This window comes from Argopecten irradians, chromosome 1 (assembly GCF_041381155.1).
Source record: "Argopecten irradians isolate NY chromosome 1, Ai_NY, whole genome shotgun sequence".
In the NCBI taxonomy this organism is placed as follows: Eukaryota; Metazoa; Mollusca; class Bivalvia; order Pectinida; family Pectinidae; genus Argopecten; species Argopecten irradians.
In genome coordinates this window covers 20,432,095-20,459,374 of record NC_091134.1, presented here as the reverse complement: position 1 = coordinate 20,459,374, position 27,280 = coordinate 20,432,095, and the positions used below count along the sequence as shown (strand labels likewise).

Below are 27,280 nucleotides of genomic sequence, written 5' to 3'. Positions count from 1 at the left end.
AGGCTACCGTATGTACTGCTTAGGCTATATTGAAATCCCCACCCTTGTATACACATTGTACATCTCAGTCTTCAAATCTGATATGACCTTTTGCCCAGATCATGAAATCACAATGGACACAAGATCATATCGTCATATTGACATATGCAAAAATATTGTATCTGATAATTTGTATGGGTAATACTTTTTTTTACTGTACCCTACCAAATGCACAAAACTTGGTCTCATAAAATGTTTTTTTTTTCATGAAATAGAACAATGTTATATTAAATAACGTACTGCTTTTAAAAATCATTGACACCATCTGTAACAGAAAGATTCGGATTATGAACATATCTTAAATATTTTTTTATGTAAAATAACCGCCCTGCTTGTTATCACTTAACCTCCTTCAGCTGATTGGAGATAATAGCTTCATGCAGTCTACAGCGGATAGTCTTGCCTTGAATTGTCGTTTGACGGCACTGAAGCTTGAAAACCTCACACGAACAACGACAGATAATACCACAGCTAACGGTACCGAGGGCGAGACTATTCTCCAATCCATGCTCAAGCTTGACTGTCGAAATAACTGTACCGGGAACGGAATATGCCGAGATGGTGAGCCATAAATATTAAGATGATTTAATTTGCTTAAGGATTTGGGGGCAAATGGCCGATAGGCAGACAACATAGATTTTGAAAGTTCCAGTTTGTTATCGCTGTTTCTCAGAATGTAGTGAAGGGTATTCTCCCAAATTGCATCTGTTAGTTTATCTCGTGCCTTTAGTTATTCAGATTGCATATTGGGATCAATCGGTCAAAAAGGCGGCCGACAGACTGCCATGTTGGATTTCGATAGTTGAAATTTGTTACCGCTATTTCCCATAAAGTACTAAAGGGATATTTCTCAAATTTCATAGGAATAGGGTTGCCTAGGGGGAGGGGTGTGTATATTGCATTTTGGGACAGATCCATCAACAAGATGGCCGACAGGCCGCGATCTTGGATTTTGATAATTGAAGCGTGTTTCCTTTATTTCTGAGACTTTCATATATATTTTGTGTCTGATTTTTTAAAAAGCAGAAAATATCCCTCCTTCCATTGTTTAAATATAGGTCATTATTTGATGGGCGCATATCCCACTGGAATCACTTTTACAATTTGATTAATGTTTCTTAAATTTCATTGTATAAACATTTTAGAATATAAAAACTATTGCATTATGCAGACTTCTTTCATATGTTGATATAAAGGAAAGGGATATTCTACCCAAGGGGTAACAAAATGATGTATTAAAATCTGAGGCCTGCCGAGGGTTTTACAGCATTGCGTGATCACGAGGTTAGAATATCCTTATCCTTTATCCCGCTTTATTAAAATATGCAGCAATATGTTCTCAGAAAGCTGCGGCCATAAGTCAGTTATCAAAACATGAAAATTATGTGATGTTTTTATCGTTTGTCTTCTTTAGTGTAAAACTAGACTATTCTCTTTTAACCGCGAAAACAGTAATCTTGTTGACGCAGTGAAATTACCAGGTTATATTGCATGGACCATCATGTAATACTACGATGGCCCATATAAACCAACATGATAACTGCATTACTAAACTGTAGTTGTAAGCATACTTGTGGTGATTGTCATGGCAACTGCTTTAGTAGAAAGCACTTGCCAACACGTTTTGTAATGTTACTCGTTTGGCAACTGTTTTACTTGAGTAACTGTTTTGTCATTCTTACGCATGGCCCATATCAGCCGTATTGGCGAGTGTCTGGCTTCTGATACAATTCCACATTCCACACCGATATTTAGCCGTGTTTGACGCTGTATATGTGTACTGATTAAAGGATCTTTGAAACCAAAACGTTATCTTTATTAAAGTTCTCTCCATAACCTGAGCATAAAGTGTTTGGAACGAATTGAATGTGTTAAAAGACATTTCTTAGCATAAATTGGCACTCATCTATATATTATTATTGCCTTTAACTCAATAAGGTACTAATTAGACACTCATGTTGTGCTTTTACTTACTTTAACAATAAAAAAAATTGAGGTATGTCTCATTAACATCTTATAATTTAGTTTGACCAATGCCAGTGTCATTTTAAAACTTCCCGCGAAAAATATTCCTCGTGTATGACGTCATAATACTCAACGTACAACTCTTTTAGTCTATGCAAATATAACCTCAATGTTCTAATCAATAGAAAGGAGTGTAAACGTGAAGTAATTGTATGACAATTCATACGGCTCTTTTTATTAAACCAGGTGAGTGTGAATGTTTCGGTGACTTTGAGGGTGTCGAATGTGACAGCAGACCATCCCAGCCTCCTGTTGTATCCTCTCAGACAAACCCAGGCCTGTGTAAACGTGATGTGTACGCTTGTAACACGTTCTACGTATCCGGGTCAAATTTCGCAGAGGCTAACATGACATGCAAAGCTTCACATTTTAAGGTAAACTCTTCAGAGTAACCATGTGAATACCAGCCAGACTTATCTATATTGATTACCAAAAATTACAAAATATAATAATTTACGTCTTTAATCTCTGTAGATGACTGAATGTAAAGCGTTCTCACAAATTCACATATAACTGATTGGTTGGCTCAAATCGTTATACGATATGCTTGTCAGAAGATAAAGCCTTGGTATGATATGATGATTAGTTGAAAAAAAAATGTCTATGCATGGCTAGCTCTATGTAAAAGTTAGACAAATTCACGTGTTTTTCCCTTATGTTAAACTCAGTAACTATTTTCAAATATGAGCACTCGATTTATTTGATTTAAGAACTCTAAACATGTAATCGAGATATGAACAAGTCGATGAGTCCAGTGCATATGACTTAATTTCGCTCATACCGATTAGGTTTCGGAGAATGGATATAATTTGACCTCGGTGAATGACACGTTCCCAGCCAGCACTATAGGTGGTGGATTTGGGTGCACATGTACTCTAACCAGCGCCTTGAGGAGAAGAAAACGCTCAACCCCCGATGTATCCAGTCGGATGAAGCGTTCCACAGATGAGAGCGACACGATAGCTGAGGGTTTTTTCCTGAGTGTATCTAACGACGGTGTTGAATTCAGTGCTGAAATCGTCGTTATTATATATGATTCCTGGTGTCAGAGGTGCAATACTACGACTGTATCGTGCTATGAATTCGTGAGTTTTAAAACGATATCAAGATATAATAAGTTTTACAGAACATTGATTACTTTCTTAAAGGAAACAAAACAAAACACAATAAAACCGTAAAATATATGGAGCCGTAAAAGAAGGCAACGTACAAATACATTTTGTCCATAGACTGTCCTCACAGATATGTCCTCATTTCTAAGAAAATTATGTTTTCTTTCTATTCAAAACTTTCTGTTATATTCTTGAGTAGACGTTTTTGTCAGTATTGGAATCGTAACCCTTTGTAAAATGTGTAGATGAATAGAAATTCGTATTTGATGTTTATCATAAAATGTAAATATAAATGTCGGAACAGAAACATAAAATCCCACTGTAAATGGATATTATATTGATAAATTTTATAATGTATCTATATTTACTTCACAGACGTCTTGTATTACAACAACGCCATCTCCAACGACCACCACTGTCCAGCCTAATGACACAACCACTTCTGGTCCCACAACAACCACTTCTGGTCCCACAACAACCACTTCTGGTCCCACAACAACCACTACTGAACCCACAACAACCACTACTGAACCCACAACAACCACTACTGAACCCACAACAACCACTACTGAACCCATAACAACCACTACTGAACCCACAACAACCACTACTGAACCCACAACAACCACTACCGACCCCACAACAACCACTACTGAACCCACAACAACCACTACTGAACCCACAACAACCACTACTGAACCCACAACAACCACTACTGAACCCACAACAACCACTACTGAACCCACAACAACCACTACTGGAACCCACAACAACCACTACTGAACCCACAACAACCACTACCGACCCCACAACAACCACTACCGAACCCACAACAACTACTACTGACCCACAACAACCACTACTGAACCCAACAACAACACTACTGAACCCAAACAACCACTACTGAACCCACAACAACCACTGAACCCACAACACACTACTGAACCCACAACAACCACTACTGAACCCACAACAACAACCACTACTGAACCCACAACAACCACTACTGAACCCACAACAACCACTACTGAACCCACAACAACCACTACTGAACCCACAACAACCACTACTGAACCCACAACAACCACTACCGACCCCACAACAACCACTACTGAACCCACAACAACCACTACTGAACCCACAACAACCACTACTGAACCCACAACAACCACTACTGAACCCACAACAACCACTACTGAACCCACAACAACCACTACTGAACCCACAACAACCACTACTGAACCCACAACAACCACTACTGAACCCACAACAACCACTACTGACCCACAACACCACTACTGAACCCACAACAACCACTACTGAACCACAACAACCACTACTGAACCCACAACAACCACTACTGAACCCACAACAACCACTACTGAACCCACAACAACCACTACCGAACCCACAACAACCACTACTGAACCCACAACAACCACTACCAAACCCACTGACTACTGAACCCACAACAACCACTACCTGAACCCACAACAACCACTACTGAACCCACAACAACCACTACTGAACCCACAACAACCACTACTGAACCCACAACAACCACTACTGAACCCACAACAACCACTACTGAACCCACAACAACCACTACTGAACCCACAACAACCACTACTGAACCCACAACAACCACTACTGAACCCACAACAACCACTACTGAACCCACAACAACCACTACTGAACCCACAACAACCACTACTGAACCCACAACAACCACTACCGACCCCACAACAACCACTACTGAACCCACAACAACCACTACTGAACCCACAACAACCACTACTGAACCACAACAACCACTGACCAACCACATAACCAAACAACCACTACCAACCACACCACAACACACTACTGAACCCACAACAACCACTACTGAACCACAACAACCACTACTGAACCACAACAACCACTACGACCCACAACAACCACAATCGACCCACAACAACCAACTGAACCCACAACAACCACTACTGAACCCACAACAACCACTACTGAACCCACAACAACCACAATGAACCCACAACAACCACTACTGAACCCACAACAACACTACTGAACCCACACAACCATACTGAACCCACAACACACAACAACAACCACAACTGAACCACAACAACCACTACTGAACCCACAACAACCACTACTGACCCACAACAACCACTACTGAACCCACAACAACCACTACTGAACCCAACAACAACCACTACTGGACCTACAACAACCACTACTGAACCCACAACAACCACTACTGAACCCACAACCATCACTACTGAACCCATGACCACCACTACTGTATCCACAACAACTACTACTGAACCCACAACCACAATTGAACCCAGAACTGTCATTATCGAACCAACAACCACTACTACTGAACCCACGATCACCACAACTGAATCGACACCTGTAACCATTGGAGGTATAAATTCGTTGATATATAACTTTTTAAAGATACCTTGGTATGATAATATAACGTATATTAACACTGGAATATGAGGATACTTAAGTTATACCGAGTTATTGTTGGTGAGTTATTTATTACCTTTCTACTAACAGCATTTACGTACGACCTCCTGTATATGCAATGCGTTTGTGTGAATGTCTTATATGTTTTTACCGTCGTCCTACTCTCTATGCTGAGAGCTAAGCAAAAGCAGAAAGTACCACTTTATAGACTAGATATATAGTGTATCGCGGCCAATGAACAGAATCAAGAGCCTTTCTCACAGGGGCGAGCACTCAACTAAAAGTGGTGTAAAGAGAGACAGGGTTGAAAAGTAAGGAATAAGAGAAAGGTTAAATTTAGTCACCTTTACGGTCATGCAATAGGAGCAGCTGGTGCAATTGCAGGGCCACGAAATAAAAAAATCTTTTCCCGACTACAACTTTATATACACTAAAATGTCAGTAATAAGCCACGCCTTATATTCTTGGGGTTTTTTTTTTGGTAGAAAATACCAGGCTTATTTTCAAGACTAACCTATTTTCAAGGCCGTCTAATTATCGAAGTCATATATCATGTAAATGATAGACTTACTTACGAGACCGCCATACTTTCGAAAAATTTCATCGGAGTTCAAATTTAAACAACAATAAAGTAAATATTTGATAAAACAAATATGTTTACCGTCAAAACTTGTATAATGTTCGTAATTTTTCTCCCGAACAAATCGTTAATTAGGATCAAGGCTTAATTAAACAGTGGATATACTGGCTTAATAATGTAACAAAAGATGTATTTGATTGAGAAAATAATGCCTCACTTCCTAAACCTAGTAAGGTCAGTATGTAATACTCCAAATGTTTAATTTAAAATGCGATATCGGACATCGGATTCTGTACCCTGGCCGAGACACAGAAAAGTTAAGAAAATTAATGGTTTCTTTTCTGCTTAGTGCTCAACATATTGGGAGTGGGACGAGTAGTTTGTCTGTTCGGTTTCTTCATCGACATGCTTCAGTGAAGCAGCACTATAAAAAGAATACGAGTCCCAATATCATACCGCAGCCTGCCAAACCATACAGACATTCACACCGCAACATATTGCATCGATGGAAAACTCATTATATTATCCTGGCTGATAATAAGGCATTTAACTTAATAAATCAAACCAATAATTTTTGGTGTAAATGAAAATTATACTTACAAATTGCGAAAATGTGCACGTGTTCAGTAGGAATGTGTTAAATTGTCGAGCTGTTTAATTATTAATCACTCTTCATAATACTTGTGATGATATATAATTTGATATTTTGTTCCAGACATCATATTATCAGCTGCTGTTACTCCTGGACTTGAAGAGAGAATAGGGTCACCACCATATATCAACACTTCGGATGATTTCAACATATATGAAATAATTTTTGAATGTGATTTAGCATTTATAAACGGAAGTGTTGAGCCGAGACAATTTATATACGACATCTCATGGTACATAAATAACGTTAAATTACCGATGGATTCTGGGAGTAATCTGACGTACATAAACATTACAACCACAGGACGCTTACGCGAGGAGAACTGGAAAGACATATATACCTTAGGTTTTGAGGTAAAAGTTTGTCAGTCAAATTTACCTAGTTTACTGATTCATAAAGCGATTTTTGATAACCGATATGATTAACTCCTGCTTGTAATGACCATTTATATTAACATAAAGTTTATGTCATCATTTCGTAATATATAAACCAATGTCGTCTCGCAGGTCGCATTTTCATTGGCTATTTTTTTTTACTTTATCATCCCATAAAGGAAGAAATGGCGTCGCCGTTTATAACGTTGCTTCTGATTGGCTGAGATCACGCCGTAATGATTTCATAGACAAAAGAGGTCCAAAATAGATATTAAATATTGAACAGATTATCTATAGTAAATTGAATTATAAGTATAATTTGAATAGAATAAAAATCTGAGTGTACTCTCATCATAAACCGCTTCAGATGTTTGTGTTATATCTCCATAACATAAAAATATATTCAAGTTAATCCTTAAATAATGAAGATTAGTTTATCATCCCTAAACTTTTAACTCATTAGTTTATTACAAATATAAATGCATGTTTATTTGTGTTGATACTTGAATCACATCTTTGTTACTCAAGGTGAAGTGTGGAGTTGCACTACGTTCTTCAGACAACAATATCCCTAGTGATATTCTCTTCAGCGACTCGTTTTATGCAGGAATTCAGGTACTATTGCTGATTAAAACTTCTAACCCAAACTGTAGCCACGAAGTAATAACACTATCAAACAATACCCGTATTCTCATTTATTCTCCCATTGTTACTAGATCGTTGTAATCAACTTTGATTAATATATTTCCGTAAATACGTTGAACAAGTTAACATTTATGGATGTAGGTACACAATCAAAATCATATCTAGATTGAAGATGCTCCACCGCCGACAGAGCATAAACGATACTTATCATTTAACAATAATCTTATTAGTCGTACATATATGTCTAATTTACACAAAAAATAAGATTAAATTATTTATTTTGCTTTCGGTTAATGCGAAATCAGTGCATCATTCCATATAGGACATAATGTCACGGAATTTTTTTCGGGATGCAATTAATTATTTTCAATATTTTTATAGAAGTAAAATTCGATTTGATGTCTTAGTTTGTATCGTCACAACACGTCCAATGGTGTTATTCAGAAGTAAATACATATTAGATTCACTAAGTACTGTATAATGGCAATTATATATAACCTAATAATGCACATTAATCTAATTCTAAGAATACACAAGAAGAACTAACCAGACATTAATAAAAACATTTGATTTAATGTATAACAGGATTGGCTAAAATTGACCACACAAACATTCCATTGTTACAAAAGATAAATTAATAAGAAGTAAAAATCATCGTGAAATGTCAAGTATACAAAAGTGATTTAAAGAGACAATATTGTATGTCTTTAATTTTTATTGCAGACTGATTTCCCTGAATACACTGTGACAGAAGGGGACTGGTTTGACATCAGAGTGACACTGACTGTTCCTTTAGGATGCTACTTCCCTAGTAATTCATCAATAAACGAGTACGCTTATATAGCATTTACTATTTCTCTAGCCAACGATGGCTCTGAAGATAGGGGGTTAGAATTGAACCTGCACATCATTTTGCATAACCATAAAAGGCGAACAATTTTGGAATCTTTCTTTCTGTTGTCTCCTTTGGCACCTCCTCAATTTTGGCCTTCAGTAGAGTGATCGGCCTTGTTGGGAAGTGGTAGTTTCTGCTCCTACCTAGCCCATAGCATAAAGGGAGTGGGACGACTTGGTTGCCCGTTGTCAGTATAATGTGACCTGATGGAGTGTGCTTGTTTGTTGGCTTTGGTCGCATAGTTCATTAGGATAGTACTATAAAAAGTGCAAAGTACCGCCTCAAAAACATTGACTAATATATCATATTGATACGATATTTTCAATAGCCTGACGTCATGAATAACATATTGTGATTTTTTTCCAACTACTGCTATCAATATCGAATTTGAAATGGCATCTAATATGGATGATTAGTATCAACGAAAGCACTAGAAATTGTTGCTTTGAGTAAGTTAAACGGAATTTTTACACGGGAGTATGCGATGCATTATGTGACAAGTAAGCCGGTACCTTATTCATGATTGCCTCGTTATATGACAAGTAAGCCTGTGCCTTAATCATATGATTGCTGTTACTAAAATAGTCCTCCTTTCTTATCTTTGTAGAATAAATAACATAAAAGAAAATCACTGTAAGCTCATGGTTGGAATTATCACTAGTATGGAGAGTTCCGGCAGCCATTGCTCTGCTGGGGGTCTCACAAATGAGCCGATCGTATTCGGAGACATAAGCTGTGGCCTACAATTCAGTCATTCTAACTGGCAGTCTGCGCAGGTAGTGCGTGTTTACGGAACATCTGATAACATTGTCAATGTGTTGGATAGAGAGGTAGAAGTTCGCTTTAAAGCGGAGGAGACAGTGACTCGCCATACCACTTGGAATTCTGCATCGTCACAAAATATTTCCGTACGTAAGACAATTTTCGAGATAGAAACATTGAAAAAGCAGAAATGAAAAGAAATGAATCGGAGAAGGAAATGGATAGTTATTAAAATAAGTCTTAAGTCTACAGAACATCCATCAGTAATTTCAGTATTTTGTTAGCTCCAAGGACTGAATGTGCACACTAAAGTATAAGTTATTTAAGTCATTTTGTTTATGATAATCTTTGTGTTGTCATTTACTAATAAATAATATTTAATCTCAGGTGACCGTAGTTGATGCAGATAGTCGGATCGTCAACAGTGTATGTAAAAGCTACAATGACCCGCATCTCAGCACATTTGACGGAAGGTAACAATACTTAGATACATTTTATATATAAATTATTTTATTTACAACGCATGAATATTCAGCAATAACTTTATATATTTCCGAAGGATTTCTCCTATTTTGCTGTTTTGCAATCTTATTAAAACTCAGATCCTTATTATCACTACGTTTGATAAGAGGATCTGACAACATCCCATTAGGGGTCACGTCCAGATGACCTTTGGATATGGCCAATCAAATTGCTGCAGGCAGAATCTTGACTGGGGACGAAACTGTTTGAAAAAGCTTTGAGAATTATTTTTTGTGCGTAGTAATCTCGTCCAACGAGCACAACAAAGCTTAATGTATATGTATACTGGGACAACATAGTGTTTAGAGTTGATGTACAAGGTGTAGGCAAAGCATTTAATCTTAAGTACAGGAAGTATAAAGGTCACCAGAACGTGACCCCTTATGATTTTGTTTGTTTGTTTGATTAATTAACGTCCTATCAACAGCTATGGTCATGTAAGGACGGCCTCCCATGTATGCGGTGTGTTGCGTGTATGTTGTGCGAGGTGCGTGTTTCGGGAGACTGCGGTATATTCATGTTGTGTCTTCTTGTATAGTGGAACTTTTGCCCTTTTTATAGTGCTATATCACTGAAGCATGCCGCCGAAGACACCAAGCAACACACCCCACCCGGTCACATTATACTGACAACGGGTGAACCAGTCGTCCCACTCCCTTTTTGCTGAGCGCTAAGCAGGAGCAGAAACTACCACTTTTACAGACCTTGGTTTGTCTCGGCCAGGGGACAGAACCCAGAGCCTTTATGAGATGTTGTCAGATCCTCTATTGAACGGTGTGGTTACAAGGATATCAATTTTAATCAGAGTGGATGTTTTGAGGATGAAGATGCATACTGGCCTAGCTTGTGTTGTATGGTGTTGAAAATACAATTTTATTTAGTCCTTTTTGTGTGTCTTTTTTCATAAAGTTGGATTTACTGCTTTGCCCCATATAAATGTATAATATTCCAATGCTTAACCAAACTTTGTATCCTTGCAGAAACTGGGATAATCAGCGGCTTGGTGAATTTGTACTTTACTACAATACTGAAGCCGGTTATGCGGTAAGTGATGTTTTAAAACGCCTGTCCGATAATGTCTTGTGATTGTCATGCGTATTGTATCAATATCTAATCATCCGTCCTTGATGAAGAATAAAAGACTCGGGAACAATGCACTGTTCATTGTCGTATTATAAATGTTGCATATCAATGATCATTATGTAGATGGGTATAACTTTATTATTAGCTTTAAATCAACACTACTTTATAATGCTCTATAAAAAGGTATCATATGATGTAAACTTTGATTAACTGAACTGTGATTTATTGGGTAAACTTTGATTAACAGTACTGTAAATGTTGGGTAAACTTTGATTAACAGTACTGTAAATGTTGGGTAAACTTTGGTAAACAGTACTGTAAATGTTGGGTAAACTTTGGTTTATAGTACTGTAAATGTTTGGTAAACTTTGGTTGATTGTACTCTAACTGTTGGATAAACTTTGATTAACAGTACTTTAATTGTTGGGTAAGTTTATAGTACTGTAAATGTTGGGTGTACTTTGGTTAATAGTTCTGTAAATGTCGGGAGTCCTTTGGTTAATAGTACTGTAAATGTTGGGTGTCCTTTGGTTAATAGTACTGTAAATGTTGGGTGTCTTTGGTTAATAGTACTGTAAATGTTGGGATCCTTTGGTTAATAGTACTGTAAATGTTGGGTGTCCTTTGGTTAATAGTACTGTAAATGTTGGGTGTCCTTTGGTTATGTACTATAAATGTTGGGTGTCTTTGGTCAATAGTTTGTAATGTTGGGTCCTTTGGTTAATAGTACTGTAAATGTTGGGTGTCCTTTGGTCAATAGTATTGTAAATGTTGGGTGTCTTTGGTTAATAGTACTGTAAATGTTGGGTGTCCTTTGGTTAATAGTACTGTAAATGTTGGGTGTCCTTTGGTTAATAGTATTGTAAATGTTGGGTGTCCTTTGGTTAATATAGTACTGTAAATGTTGGGTGTCCTTTGGTCAATAGTATTGTAAATGTTGGGTGTCCTTTGGTTAATAGTACTGTAAATGTTGGGTGTCCTTTGGTTAATAGTACTGTAAATGTTGGGTGTCCTTTGGTCAATAGTATTGTAAATGTTGGGTGTCCTTTGGTTAATAGTACTGTAAATGTTGGGTGTCCTTTGGTTAATAGTACTGTAAATGTTGGGTGTCCTTTGGTTAATAGTATTGTAAATGTTGGGTGTCCTTTGGTTAATAGTACTGTAAATGTTGGGTGTCCTTTGGTTAATAGTACTGTAAATGTTGGGTGTCCTTTGGTTAATAGTACTGTAAATGTTGGGTGTCCTTTGGTTAATAGTACTGTAAATGTTGGGTGTCCTTTGGTTAATAGTACTGTAAATGTTGGGTGTCCTTTGGTTAATAGTACTGTAAATGTTGGGTGTCCTTTGGTTAATAGTACTGTAAATGTTGGGTGTCCTTTGGTTAATAGTACTGTAAATGTTGGGTGTCCTTTGGTTAATAGTACTGTAAATGTTGGGTGTCCTTTGGTTAATAGTACTGTAAATGTTGGGTGTCCTTTGGTTAATAGTACTGTAAATGTTGGGTGTCCTTTGGTTAATAGTACTGTAAATGTTGGGTGTCCTTTGGTTAATAGTACTGTAAATGTTGGTGTCCTTTGGTTAATAGTATTGTAAATGTTGGGTGTCCTTTTGGTTAATAGTACTGTAAATGTTGGGAGTCCTTTGGTTAATAGTACTGTAAATGTTGGGTGTCCTTTGGTTAATAGTATTGTAAATGTTGGGTGTCCTTTGGTTAATAGTATTGTAAATGTTGGGTGTCCTTTGGTTAATAGTACTGTAAATGTTGGGTGTCCTTTGGTAAATAGTATTGTAAATGTTGGGTGTCCTTTGGTTAATAGTACTGTAAATGTCAGGAGTCCTTTGGTTAATAGTACTGTAAATATTTGGTGTCCTTTGGTTAATTGTATTGTAAATGTTGGGTGTCCTTTGGTTAATAGTACTGTAAATGTTGGGTGTCCTTTGGTTAATAGTATTGTAAATGTTGGGTGTCATTTGGTTAATAGTATTGTAAATGTTGGGTGTCCTTTGGTTAATATAGAACTGTAAATGTTGGGTGTCCTTTGGTTAATAGTACTGTAAATGTTGGGTGTCATTTGGTTAATAGTATTAAATGTTGGGTGACTTTGGTTAATAGTACTGTAAATGTTGGGTGTCCTTTGGTTAATAGTATTGTAAATATTGGGTGTCCTTTGGTTAATAGTACTGTAAATGTCAGGAGTCCTTTGGTTAATAGTACTGTAAATGTTGGTGTCCTTTGGTTAATTGTACTGTAAATGTTGGGTGTCCTTTGGTTAATAGTACTATAAAGTCAGGAGTCCTTGGTAATTTATTGTAATGTTGGGTGTCCTTTGGTTAATAGTACTGTAAATGTTGGAGTCCTTTGGTTAATAGTATTGTAAATGTTGGGTGTCCTTTGATTAATAGTACTGTAAATGTTGGGTGTACTTTGGTTAATAGTACTGTAAATGTCGGGTGTCCTTTGGTTAATAGTACTGTAAATGTTGGGTGTCCTTTGGTTAATAGTACTGTAAATGTTGGGTGTCCTTTGGTTAATAGTACTGTAAATGTTGGGTGTCCTTTGGTTAATAGTACTGTAAATGTCGGAGTCCTTTGGTTAATAGTACTGTAAATGTTGGGAGTCCTTTGGTTAATAGTACTGTAAATGTTGGGTGTACTTTGGTTAATAGTACTGTAAATGTTGGGTGTACTTTGGTTAATAGTACTGTAAATGTTGGGTGTACTTTGGTTAATAGTACTGTAAATGTTGGGTGTCCTTTGGTTAATAGTACTGTAAATGTTGGGTGTCCTTTGGTTAATAGTACTGTAAATGTTGGGTGTACTTTGGTTAATAGTACTGTAAATGTTGGGTCCTTTGGTTAATAGTACTGTAAATGTTGGGTGTACTTTGGTTAATAGTACTGTAAATGTTGGGTGTACTTTGGTTAATAGTACTGTAAATGTTGGGTGTACTTTGGTTAATAGTACTGTAAATGTTTGGTGTCCTTTGGTTAATAGTACTGTAAATGTTGGGTGTCATTTGGTTAATAGTACTGTAAATGTTGGGTGTCCTTTGGTCAATAGTATTGTAAATGTTGGGTGTCCTTTGGTCAATAGTACTGTAAATGTTGGGTGTCCTTTGGTCAATAGTATTGTAAATGTTGGGTGTCCTTTGGTTAATAGTACTGTAAATGTTGGGTGTCCTTTGGTTAATAGTACTGTAAATGTTGGGTGTCCTTTGGTTAATAGTATGTAAATGTTGGTGACCTTTGGTTAATAGTACTGTAAATGTTGGGTGTCCTTTGGTTAATAGTACTGTAAATGTTGGGTGTCCTTTGGTTAATAGTATGTATGTTGGTGTACTTTGGTAATAGTACTGTAAATGTTGGTGTCCTTTGGTTAATAGTATTGTAAATGTTGGGTGTCCTTTGGTTAATAGTATTGTAAATGTTGGGTGTCCTTTGGTTAATAGTACTGTAAATGTTGGGTGTCCTTTGATTAATAGTACTGTAAATGTTGGGTGTCTTTGGTTGATAGTATTGTAAATGTTGGGTGTCCTTTGGTTAATAGTACTGTAAATGTTTGGTGTCCTTTGGTTAATAGTACTGTAAATGTTGGGTGTCCTTTGGTTAATATAGTATTGTAAATGTTGGGTGACCTTTGGTTAATAGTACTGTAAATGTTGGGTGTCCTTTGGTTAATAGTACTGTAAATGTTGGGTGTCCTTTGGTCAATAGTATTGTAAATGTTGGGTGTACTTTGGTTAATAGTACTGTAAATGTTGGGTGTCCTTTGGTCAATAGTATTGTAAATGTTGGGTGTCCTTTGGTTAATAGTACTGTAAATGTTTGGTGTCCTTTGGTTAATAGTACTGTAAATGTTGGGTGTCCTTTGGTTAATAGTACTGTAAATGTTGGGTGTCCTTTGGTTAATAGTACTGTAAATGTTGGGTGTCCTTTGGTTAATAGTATTGTAAATGTTGGGTGTCCTTTGGTTAATAGTATTGTAAATGTTGGGTGTCCTTTGGTTAATATAGTACTGTAAATGTTGGGAGTCCTTTGGTTAATAGTACTGTAAATGTTGGGTGTCCTTTGGTTAATAGTACTGTAAATGTTGGGTGTCCTTTGGTTAATAGTACTGTAAATGTTGGGTGTCCTTTGGTCAATAGTATTGTAAATGTTGGGTGTCTTTGGTTAATAGTACTGTAAATGTTGGGTGTCCTTTGGTTAATAGTATTGTAAATGTTGGGTGTCATTTGGTTAATAGTATTGTAAATGTTGGGTGTCCTTTGGTTAATAGTACTGTAAATGTTGGGTGTCATTTGGTTAATAGTATTGTAAATGTTGGGTGTCCTTTGGTTAATATAGTACTGTAAATGTTGGGTGTCCTTTGGTCAATAGTATTGTAAATGTTGGGTGTCCTTTGGTTAATAGTACTGTAAATGTCAGGAGTCCTTTGGTTAATAGTACTGTAAATGTTTGGTGTCCTTTGGTTAATTGTATTGTAAATGTTGGGTGTCCTTTGGTTAATAGTACTATAAATGTCAGGAGTCCTTTGGTTAATTGTATTGTAAATGTTGGGTGTCCTTTGGTTAATAGTACTGTAAATGTCGGGAGTCCTTTGGTTAATAGTATTGTAAATGTTGGGTGTCTTTGGTTAATAGTACTGTAAATGTCAGGAGTCCTTTGGTTAATAGTACTGTAAATGTTGGGTGTCTTTGGTTAATAGTACTGTAAATGTTTGGTGTCCTTTGGTTAATAGTACTGTAAATGTTGGGTGTCCTTTGGTTAATAGTATTGTAAATGTTGGGTGTCCTTTGGTTAATAGTATTGTAAATGTTGGGTGTCCTTTGGTTAATAGTACTGTAAATGTCAGGAGTCCTTTGGTTAATAGTACTGTAAATGTCAGGAGTCCTTTGGTTAATAGTACTGTAAATGTTGGGTGTCCTTTGGTTAATAGTACTGTAAATGTTGGGTGTCCTTTGGTTAATAGTACTGTAAATGTTGGGTGTCCTTTGGTTAATAGTACTGTAAATGTTTGGTGAACGTTAGTTTATAGTAATGTTAATGTGAGATTACAAATATTCGTAAAGTAACACAAAAGGCAATTTTTTGCGAACATATCCGCGGATATATTAAGTCTTTCAACATTTCAATATGTTTCTTCTTTCTGAATATACAGTGCGAAAATGTGCACACCACTATAAGTGCGAAACCTGACTAAGCGAACATATTGACACACGACAATATTTACTTTTGCAATATCTGTATTTAACGTATGACACTGTATCCCCATGTGTGTCATTAAATGTCTTTTAATGCATCTAATGTGTAATACCTAGGTCCATGCTATGTACCAGGCCTGTGTAAATGGCGTCAGTGGAGCAACCTGTAACTGTGGACTGGCTATCAAAAGTAACAAGGCGCTTTTTGTCGCTAATTTTTGCTCTGCTCGGATTGGATGGTCCGTTAGCGATGGAGTCAGTTCTAACCGCTACATAGAGGGATCGATTTGTGATAACACGGATATGGTGATAGAGAACGATGACAACTCATATCAGGTAGAAGTAAAGTCCTCCATATTAAGAGACGTTTTAGCCTAGAATGTTTGTAATGTTGATCATTAGTCATTTTATTTTGTTTTAACAGTTAATGCTTATCTATATATATTTTATGGTAGCTAGGTATACTGTACATAGACTGCAGCTAGTTTGTAGAAACATTGTAAAAACAACAGAGATAGAAAATGTTGTTAAGGTCATTTTATTAATGACATACATAAAATTGTGAAACTGTAAAAATGAACACATAATTACGAAGTACAATGACTTATGATAATATGTTTCAACAAAGATGGGGTACAAAAATAGGCACGCACAAACAAATAGTTATAAATTGTAAAACAAATACAGGCACATAGCTGACTTACGTCGCAAATACATACGTATAAAATAAGTGGAGATGGGTGGGTTTTTTGGAGAGCTAGATATACAAAACTGGAACGAATCAGAGTAGAAAATTCACCGAGGTTAAAGGGACGCTATCAAGTGATGAAGTGGACACAGACAGACTCCGGCCCCAATAATGCGCGCCCATTTGATTGATTGGTCCTCCATAGATGCGGATGACGCTGATTGGTCAGCCAAAACTGATCACGCGCTGACTGACCCTCTGATGGTCAAGTATCACACGGTGATAACGTGAAGAGCTGAACTAGACTTTGGTTAATTAGAGGGCTCCGTTTAAACAACTATGTGCATGCGTAGTGCATATGCATGATAAATTCTTACATTAATTATGTGGTAATACCTCCTTTCATTAATATGTTTATTTTACCAATAAATTAAATATATGATTGGATGACGTTTTTACAAATTGAAGTTTCGAAAAACATTTCTTTCTTGAATTTCGCATTTAGCATTTTAAGCAGTCCAATATTTCAGCTAACCAAATGTTTATAGACAGTTCTTACTGGTATCGTTAATGCATTGCATGTTATGGTTCAAAGGTAACATTGCCAACAGGCACGCAGATATCCTTCTACCATATCATTGATGTCAATACTACAACAATCGGCGGTATCACTATCAAACCCTCTCTGGCAGACTGGCAAACGTCTAGTGGACTCTGTGGCTACATGGACGGTAATAAGACGAACGACTTCCGGATTAGAGATGGCGGGACGACTTCTGACGAGCGGACATTTGCACTAGATTGGAAGTGAGTTAATATCTTAATGATAATACGGAATTATTGTTATTATTTTAACAGTTCAAACTGGAGTAATCATAAACGGCGTAAAATTGTATAATATAAATAAATATATTTATTGCTGTTCTATCTCATATTCCATTTGTGTCGTCAAAGCTCAAAGCTTTGTGATGTTACCCATTAATTACTTGTTTTCGTTTTCTTCTTTCGTCCCACTGCAGTTACTAAATCAGCCGTAATCAATACAACAGGAGAGCAAATTTCATAAATGGTCATTTATGTTCAGCACTCTTTCCAAACTAAAACAAACAAAATGAACTCAGCACTGAGCTAACAGTTTGATTCTTTGTTTTAGAATAACAGGAAACACAAGCCTTGCATCATTGTTTGGAGACGTTAACTTGTCAGACATCAATACTACCTCACATAGGTATTGTAAATGTAGAGACAGGACCGTTAAAGGCGTTAATGCAGAAGACTGTAACCTCCACTCTACCAACACCCTGTGCACTAGTTCAGGATCTTCGAGCTTCTTTCAATCTTGCAACGAAGGTCTACGTCGCAAGAGGTCGATATCCGAACCTTCGCATCGACGCAGAAGAGCTGTTGCAGATGGAGACGCGGTTGCCAAGTTTCCTATAGTCCAAGACAGTGACGCCGACCAAGAACCGACGGTAAAAGTTATATAAGAAAAGCCTCGAAATTCAGGATTAAACATCTTAATAGTTCTTTATAAAATGACACTTTAGAACTACAATATTTGAAATGGTATGAAGTTAATACGGCTGGGTCACTACCACTGCTTTGTTATCATTTAAGTCACCAGTAAATATTTAAAAAGTGAAACCTACTAGGTTTAATAAATTATACATGTAAGCAAAAATACAATAAGGAAACACTTAATACATTTTACTGAAAGAAAATTGTGTATTCATAGTAGTTTCCCTTGAAAATTGAAATCTAGATAATCTGAAGTATTCTTAATGTTATACATACCAAAACAGGGCGAAAATTTTGACATCCTATTTTCCCTCAGTAACCTATTGAACGCCATACCTTTTGATAAATGACACTGTGAAAGTCACTCAAAGACACGGACAAACATGTATGAGGCTTTATAAGTATTTGCATAGACACGGACTTAATACACTGTAATAGTTCTAGTTTTCGGCAAATTGATATAATATTGTTTCTATAGTAATATTTCTAATATGTTAATACGTATTTCTGGTATTTTCAGCCTTTGTCATGGAGGAATGGATGGAATGAAGATTTGGCAACTGAGGCTTGTCGCCAATTTCTCCAGAATCAGATGTTTTTACAGAAATGTGAGGAGATAATTGACGAGATGAAGGGGGAGACTGCCATTGGGATCGATTCGTGTGTTCAAGATATTAAGGTATTCTTATCAAATTCAGAGTCTTTAGCGGTATAGTTGTCAAGATATTGATACTTAGTGTCTGGTCTTTCCCTGTTTGAGATTCGGTCTAGAAGTAGTAATTTTTTCCTTTTTCTTCTGAATAAAAATGTGTCGAAATTCATGGTGTGAAAAGGTGATAATGAATAGTTCTTAAGGAATATGTTCTTTCGATATATTATTTACAAGTGTCAAGTTGAGAAGTAATTCAGTCTGTTTTGAAATTCTTAATTTCAGTTAATTGGAGACAACAGGTTCATGCAGTCGACAGCCGACACGTTGTCCGAAAGTTGCAGGTTGACTGCCGTCAGACTCGAAAATCTCACAATGACGTCATCATCTGCTTCAACTGGAAAAACAGTGTTAGATGAAATGTTGGACCTGCATTGTAGGAATAATTGTTCCGGGAACGGGAGGTGTACGAATGGTAAATATGTGATGAATAATAAATTATATTGTTAAAAATTAGTAGTTAGGTGCGAAAGAAATAATCAACTTCAACTATTATTTTAGGGCGTTGTGAATGTTTTGACGACTTTGAGGGAGGCTCCTGTTCTATTAGACGATCTTTGCCTCCCATGGTTTCTTCGAAGACAAATCCAGGCCTTTGTCAGAGTGACGTGTACGCTTGTACAACGTTTTATATCTCGGGATCTAACTTCGCAAGTGAAAATGTTACCTGTAGAACGGTCCATTTCGCAGTAAGTGTAAAATGTTAAATTACGCTATCAACTTCTTACTTAATCGTAGAAGGGAATATTTACAAATACAATAAAATGGAAAAAAGCCCAATGCAATTGAACAGTAAACTACAATCAAAATCTAATCGATTAAAGAAATCAAAATATAATAAGGATTTCAATTGGTACATAGGCGTTTTCTAACTATTTTGTAATGTAAATGCGGCCGACAGTAGGCTTTGTAACAATAAACGCCCTCATTGACGACGACCAGAAATTAATTGTCTTTATTTTTGTCTTTACAGATAAGCGAATCAACCCACGAACTAACATCACAAAATCAGACATTCCCGGCTGTGCCTATCCCCGGAGGCATAGGATGTTCCTGTTCTTTACCACAATCTCGACGGAGGAAGCGTTCTGTGAATAACAATAACGCAATTGCGAGCGGGTTTTTCTTGAGCGTTTCAAATGACGGCGTCCGGTTCAGTGACGATATAGTTGTCATCGTTTATAATTCAACTTGTTTATCCTGTAACACCACGGGCATCACGTGTAGTGTTAAGGTAGGTTTGTTTGTTCGTTTGTTTGATTTATTAACGTCCTATTAACAGCTATGGTCATGTAAGGACGGCCTCCAATGTATGCGGTGTGTTGCGTGTATGTTGTGCGAGGTGAGTGTACTGGGAGACTGCGGTATGTTCATGTTGTGTCTTCTTGTATAGTGGAACTGTTGCCCTTTTTATAGTGCTATATCACTGAAGCATGCCGCCGAAGACACCAAGCAACACACCCCACCCGGTCACATTATACTGACAACGGGCGAACCAGGTAGGTAATAACAAAAATATCATATATGTTTTCCCTTAATTGACTATGTCGGAATTGTTTGTTTAATTAATTAACGACCTATTAACAACAGGATCATCTAAGGACGGCCTCCCATGTATGCGGTATGTAGTGTGTATGAAGTGCGTGATGCGTGTTTTGGGAGACTGGTATATTCATGTCCGAGATACACTTAGTTACATCTCGAGTATGACATATATTTAGTGCAATATAAACCTACAATGCAGTATGTGTTAATCGCTTATTGCAAAACCAACTACATTTAGCTTAGTCAAATAGGTAGCACATCATCATCTTTTACATAATACAATGAATAACGGTTTTCACTTATGATGCAAATGATGAAAGATGATTAAAAGTGTCAATAGTATACTTTACATATCTACATGTAAGAAATGTACCTCTAGAGTAAAATATTACTCTTACTATTAACAAAACTCCAAAATTTCCAACTACATGATTTCGCCTGTTGCTAGCCCTCCTCAATTCTACCATCAGTGATATGAGGTAGTGAGAAAGTGACATTCTGTAATCGTAACAAATTACTATAAAATGAATATTGATATGTAAACATATGACTTAAATCTTTTTTACATTTTGATGTTAAAGAGCTCCTGCGAATCGACCTATCCTACAACAGAGGGTGGCTCCATCACTACGACATCGGCTACAGGACACGACAGCCCACAAAACGGTATAATATGTTTTCAACTATTCTCTATACGATTTATACAATGTATTGAAAAATCTACTAAAATGTTATCATTATGACCACAATGCACATGAATATTAAGCTCCACTACATTAAAAATAAAATGCTCAACAGCCGACACAGTATAAAAGATACTCATCATTTGAACAATAACTTTAATCGTGTATATAGATGTCTAATTAACACAAAATTAGACATAAAATAAGTTATTTGGCTTTTGGTGCATGCGCATTCAGTACTTCATTCCATATAGGGCATAATACAATGGATGTTTACTGGGAAGCAATAAGCATTATCAGTAAGTGTAACATGAAGTTGAAAAAGACCAAACTTTTCAATGATGGTAATGATGTGAAGTAAGTAACTTTTGTAAATAAGGAAAATAATTATGTACTCGTCTGCTTCTGTTTTTAAAATATAGTAAAACAATACCATTCTTTAGCAATTTAGCATCTTAAGGTACGATAAGGTATGTATTTTCTAAGCTTATAATCATACCTAAATGTAGACAGCATGATAATATGAGTGGTTAATGTGATAAAACAGATATTGATGAACATAATATGATTAAAGTAGTAATACATGTAGTAATCAAAAGATCAATACGTAATTTTAGTGTATATGATATACTCTCAGTATTATACAAATGTACTAGTTTACCTTTGAAATATGAGGTCAGATATGTTCAGCACTTTTGATTATATCTTGTTGGTCCGTTACCATCACCAAGTTTATGACATTATGTCGTCGATGAAGGAGAGGACGGTCACTCATCTGTTCTTTTTGACGTTCCCCGTAGATTTTAATGTGTTCAGCGTTGTTTCTGGCTATCAACTTTCCGATAAGGTCGGCATACGAAAATTGCTTAATGAGAACAACCAACTAAATAATTTTACATAGACCACAGTGTTAAACTTTGTTAAGTTTTGTACTGTATTATTAAAACAAAGGAATATTAGTTATCTATTGTATTCTATAATTAAAGTCTAGGTTCTCATATGACACTAGATAGAAAAAACGTTTGGGTCCTTCTGCTCAAACTCTAATCAGGGTAGCTTCTTTGAAATCAGGCACATTTTGCACTAAAAAATCCTTAAATTCTAATATTTTTACCTATTCATTATCAAAACTGAAATTTTGAACCTATATCTCACTATGAATTTCCAAATTCATATTATGGTTATCTAGGAATAATTACCTTTCAGAAAACATTTTTACTTTTGAAATTCATAATTAGTCTGCCAATCAGCGGCGGGTTAAAATTCTATCCTGGACTCAATCTTGTATACACAGGGGCCATTTCGAAGGGCTTTTTTTATTTAGTTGGTTGTTCCCTAATGCACAAGGAATTTGTTTTACCTTAAACAAGTACAGTGATACGCATAGAGTATGCAAACGAAACAAACACACAAAAAATCATATTTTGATATCATGATGTCTTCAAAGGTATTTATATTTTTTGGCTCGTTCCTGATTTTTATATCAATTAAATCTATTGTATGCAATACAGTGTGAAATATTCTATCAACAGAAAGTTTTCCATCCATCAATAATGATAGATACCAAGGTCATATCATATTCAATCGTTCTGCGTAGTCGTAATATGAAGTACACGACAACTAGGTTCTTTGGAAGTGTAAGCGTCACTTCATCAACATTGTCTCCAATTAATAATCGATGTCAAATCAAGATCCACTCACAATCTCAAGTGAGGATCAGAATGTAATAAGTCACAAGATTCTAGTGCCTAGTTTCACGAACATTCCTTAACTTCAATTTTCCCATAGAAAAACATTATAAAAGTTAAGAAAACAATTTAAATTTAAGGAGCTTCCCTTAAAACTGACCCAGTTTCATGAAAATTTAAAACTTAAAATTACTCATAAGAAAGCATTACAGATTTTAAGGAAGGCTAATTAAAGATGTTCCACCGCCGACAGAGCATAAACGATACTTATCATTTGAACAATAATTGGTGTTTAATCGTGTATACATATGAAATTATTTATTTTGCTTTCGGTGCATGCGCAATCAGTACATTATCCCATATAGGACATAGTTCCACGGATATTTTTCCGGAATGCAATTAATTATTTTTTATATTTTTATCTTAAAGTAAAATTAGAAGGTCAAACTTTTCAATAGTAGTAATTGTTTGAAATAAGTAACTTTTGTAACTGAAGAAAAATATTAAATCTTCTGCTCCTGCTTTTGATAGTGAAAATATACTGTTTGTCAGTGGTGGAGCATCTTTAACTTACGATTTTTTCCTTTGTAAATTTGTAATGCTTTCCTAAGGATAATTTTAAGTTAAGGAATTCTTTAAAGTTATGAAATGTTCATGAAACTTGGCCCTGTACTAGTACTGCTTTTCCATAGATAATTCAAAGTTAAGGGATTTCTTAAAAAGGAATGTTCGTGAAACTTGGCCCTGAGCACTGAACATGTATCGGAAAGGGAAATATATAAAGCATTTGATACCGACCGTAAAGATTAACTCTCAATACACGTCAACTACAAATGCATTAATATTTGTTTTAATTCGTATTAAAGGATATATGAATATTGGGTTGGTGGCTGGCGTTACCATCGGAGGAATAGGTGTTGTCGTAGTGCTTCTAGTACTGACAAAACTCGTCTTGACTCAACGGAAATCGTACGTATAGCTCATGTATTTATGAACTTTTACTTATGTTATACAATTTTCAGAAAAGACATTATAATTTTATTAATATATATTAATAAGTTTGCTGCATATAATTTCTCACTATACGAGTGCGAGTGTATCCGTGTGATATTTACTTATATACGTTAATATCTGGTATGAAAGGATAATTTGCTTGCTCGTGTATAGCAATTAGTCAAACAAGTGTACCACCGTTTTATTTTTATTTGCTTTTCCTTCTATTTCTTTGTTTGGTTGGATTAAATAAACGTCTCATTAACAGCCAGGGTAACGCTCTATTTCATATAGCAGTATATTAGATATGTGATTATGACTAATGCACATACTGTTTCTTGTATGTTTACTCTCAGTGAAAAGAAGTCCCATCCAAGTCCTGAGGACGAAGAAGAAGAGGAGTACCGTTACAGACGAAACTTCTATTGGGAACAAGGAAGAGGTTATCCGAGTCTGGGTCGATCCTCTACATCCAACCGTATACATACACGGTTTTATTGATGACGTGTTCTAGAATTCAAGCAGTAAAGAAACACTCAACACATAAATATAAAGCAGGTCGTCCTGATGTATTGTATATTTGCTCTTATTTGCGTAAATCAAATTTCTCGTTCGAGTTAAATACCCACTTACAATGAAACGTAATACACTTAAACATGATGATGCTGACGAGACTATGTGTGTAGTTATGACATTTTTCGGAAAGAAAATAAATGAAAATTTGTTTAAAGTTGTATTGCTGCTAATTTCACTGTAACGATATGTAACTTAAACATTTGATATTTAAACATTGACATGTAACTTGATGATTTAGCTCCCCAAAAGCATATGTCGGCCTATAAGAGAGCCGAAATCTAGGAATCATATATTCCTGGTTTTGAATAAAGCGCCTTCAATCACCGCCATGTTCAGTGACTTCGGGTTTTGTTGGATTCCTAATCGTATCACGTGACTAACGTTCGACACGACCTGCACGTGGTCAGCCAGGTAACTAGCGTAAGCACACATGTGTTTGTTTACGTTTTCCTTCTGGCCTATATGAGCAAATCATGCTAGTATATGTCCACAGATTGAGTATTTGAAACATCCAATTTACACATTACCGTAAAATGTTGTGTGTATCAAATATTGTAATGTGCGAGCATTATTTTCTTTGTAGATAGAGTCTGATGAGGTCGACCACATATTTTGTTTATGAAAAATAGTTGATATTTTCTCTTGGTTTCACAACTCTCGTTTTACTTCGAGATTGTCGCGACGATGTTCGGAAGAGTTCGGAATGATTCGAGCCTATTTTTCACGTGTACACGTTAAAAAGATTTTTTACTTTTATAATTAAAGATACTTCCAGTGCTGCAACTTTATAAAAAGTGGTAAAATTAGAAAGTTTAAACCTCAGACAGACGGAGAAAAATATGTATAACACTTAAACGGTTTTCACTATGACAAAAAAAGTTATAGACCATACAACTTTAAATGAACAGTTTATTCATAACAATGAAATCATTTCTTTAACATTCACACCGAATAAACAGATTAACTATCTACATATTTGTGTTATTAGTTATATGTAGAGCATCTTAAAGATCATGCCCCGATTTCTCGAAACAAATTTAAATCAAAAACTTGTGTCAATTTTTTTCCATACAAGTTACGTAAGGAGGAAAACTTAAATTTTGACTTAAGTCTCCACTTTTGTTTCGAGAAATCGGGGCCAGGATATGACATTTTTTGTTTGTTTGTTTGATTAATTAACGTCCTATTAACAGCTATGGTCATGTAAGGACGGCCTCCCATGTATGCAGTGTAGGCAAATAACAACTAAAACACTGATTGTAAGATTCTAAATGTATTTGATAAAAAGATTGTTTGGGACTATACACATGAAAAAACCTCATGCACAATGTTGTCCTCTCATCGAGATAAAAGTGTCGTTTCCGCTCAGCATAGAGGAAGTGGAGCGACTGGTTTGTCAGTTGTCAGTATGATGTAACCAGGTGGGATACGCTCATTTGGTGTTTGCGGGCGCACTTCACACATGCAAAACGTCGCAAACATGGGAGACAGTCCCTAAACTACCCTGACTGGGACATTGATGTAATCAAACAAACAAACATTTAAGTGATCACTTGACTACTTATTTGGTTACAGTCATGCATTGTTTTTACGATAAAAATTGACACTTACATTTATAAACAGTATGTATTTCATAATGGCAAATACAAAAGTCTCATCTAATTAATTTAATTGACACCACACGTATACATGATAGAGCAGATTTGAATCCGAAAATGTTTCAGATTCAAATTTGTTATATTATTTGGATGCAATTTCGTCGGTTCCTTAGTAGAAATGGGAAAATAAAACAATAATTTTTCGAACTCAGTTTTGACACACACATATGGTCACCTTCCAAGTATGACCTAGACCGCTTTTGCCTGGACTAAATACGTTATATGGCCTAGGAGCGCGTATAAAAGCCAAAGTTCGAGTTCAAAATAGAAAATTGTGTATGTCTTGCGCATTAGATTAACTTCCGTCATTGGCAGAGAGGATCCATATCGCTGCTGACTTAGCCCCTACAAAGGAAAAAGATAAAACACAATGAATGAAATATTTGCTGTCCCATAAGTTAAGTGATCACGATTTTAAAAAAGGGAATTTAAATGTTGTTTTCTGTGTATTTATGAAACTTATTGGCTTTTCTCTGTCCAAATTTATAAATATATAAGCAAAAACATCTATCCTACTAGGATTGGTAAAAAACTGTCTTCTAAAAATACAATCTGATTAAAATACAGATCCTTATACTCACTCCATTCAATAAACTCTAAATAAACAATAAATCTCATGAATAATTATTTATAAATCATTGACATGTAAATGTTTGTTAATAAAGTGCATGATTACATTAGATTTACATTTGAAATAATATCGTTATTTTTCGCACTACACATTACTACGCGTTGGTATTTGACCAACTTCAAGTTTTTAGTGACATGATCCGAAAACGCAGTCGATCATCTGTTATCGACAAAGGCTTCTAAACACATCATAAATCTAATACACCTGACAGATCATCTATT

At 35.9% G+C, this 27,280-nt stretch overlaps 2 protein-coding genes across 2 annotated transcripts in view; both read left to right on the top strand.

Moving 5' to 3' along the window:
• The window catches only part of LOC138320329 (von Willebrand factor D and EGF domain-containing protein-like), a 46,391-nt gene extending 42,385 nt beyond the window's left edge, over positions 1-4,006 (top strand). The window contains exons 15-18 of the mRNA XM_069263254.1: positions 396-600; positions 2,251-2,438; positions 2,853-3,149; positions 3,552-4,006. Coding sequence (XP_069119355.1) covers positions 396-600; positions 2,251-2,438; positions 2,853-3,149; positions 3,552-3,959 — 1,098 coding nt within the window. The 3' untranslated portion in view covers positions 3,960-4,006. The remainder of the gene's footprint in view (positions 1-395; positions 601-2,250; positions 2,439-2,852; positions 3,150-3,551) is intronic.
• Positions 4,007-5,344: 1,338 nt separating this feature from the next.
• Positions 5,345-25,741, top strand: LOC138320339 (von Willebrand factor D and EGF domain-containing protein-like). Its single transcript, XM_069263262.1, has 17 exons — positions 5,345-5,610; positions 6,953-7,242; positions 7,792-7,878; positions 8,632-8,738; positions 9,411-9,711; positions 9,953-10,038; positions 11,068-11,131; positions 16,488-16,706; positions 17,654-17,865; positions 18,212-18,530; positions 19,097-19,255; positions 19,511-19,700; positions 19,787-19,974; positions 20,259-20,519; positions 21,412-21,496; positions 24,068-24,170; positions 24,551-25,741. The coding sequence occupies exons 1-17, from the start codon at positions 5,469-5,471 to the stop codon at positions 24,693-24,695; spliced, it is 2,958 nt and encodes a 985-aa protein (XP_069119363.1). The 5' UTR covers positions 5,345-5,468; the 3' UTR covers positions 24,696-25,741.
• The last annotated feature ends 1,539 nt before the right edge of the window (positions 25,742-27,280 follow it).

What these genes read in the sequence shown, in the direction of transcription:
- LOC138320339 (XM_069263262.1), top strand. Translation starts at nt 5,469, where the DNA reads ATGACCACCACTACTGTATCCACAACAACTACTACTGAACCCACAACC. An exon ending in GAACGGGAGGTGTACGAATG is followed by an intron (nt 19,701 to 19,786) that starts GTAAATATGTGA and finishes CTATTATTTTAG; the next exon opens with GGCGTTGTGAATGTTTTGAC. An exon ending in ACACGACAGCCCACAAAACG is followed by an intron (nt 21,497 to 24,067) that starts GTATAATATGTT and finishes TTCGTATTAAAG; the next exon opens with GATATATGAATATTGGGTTG.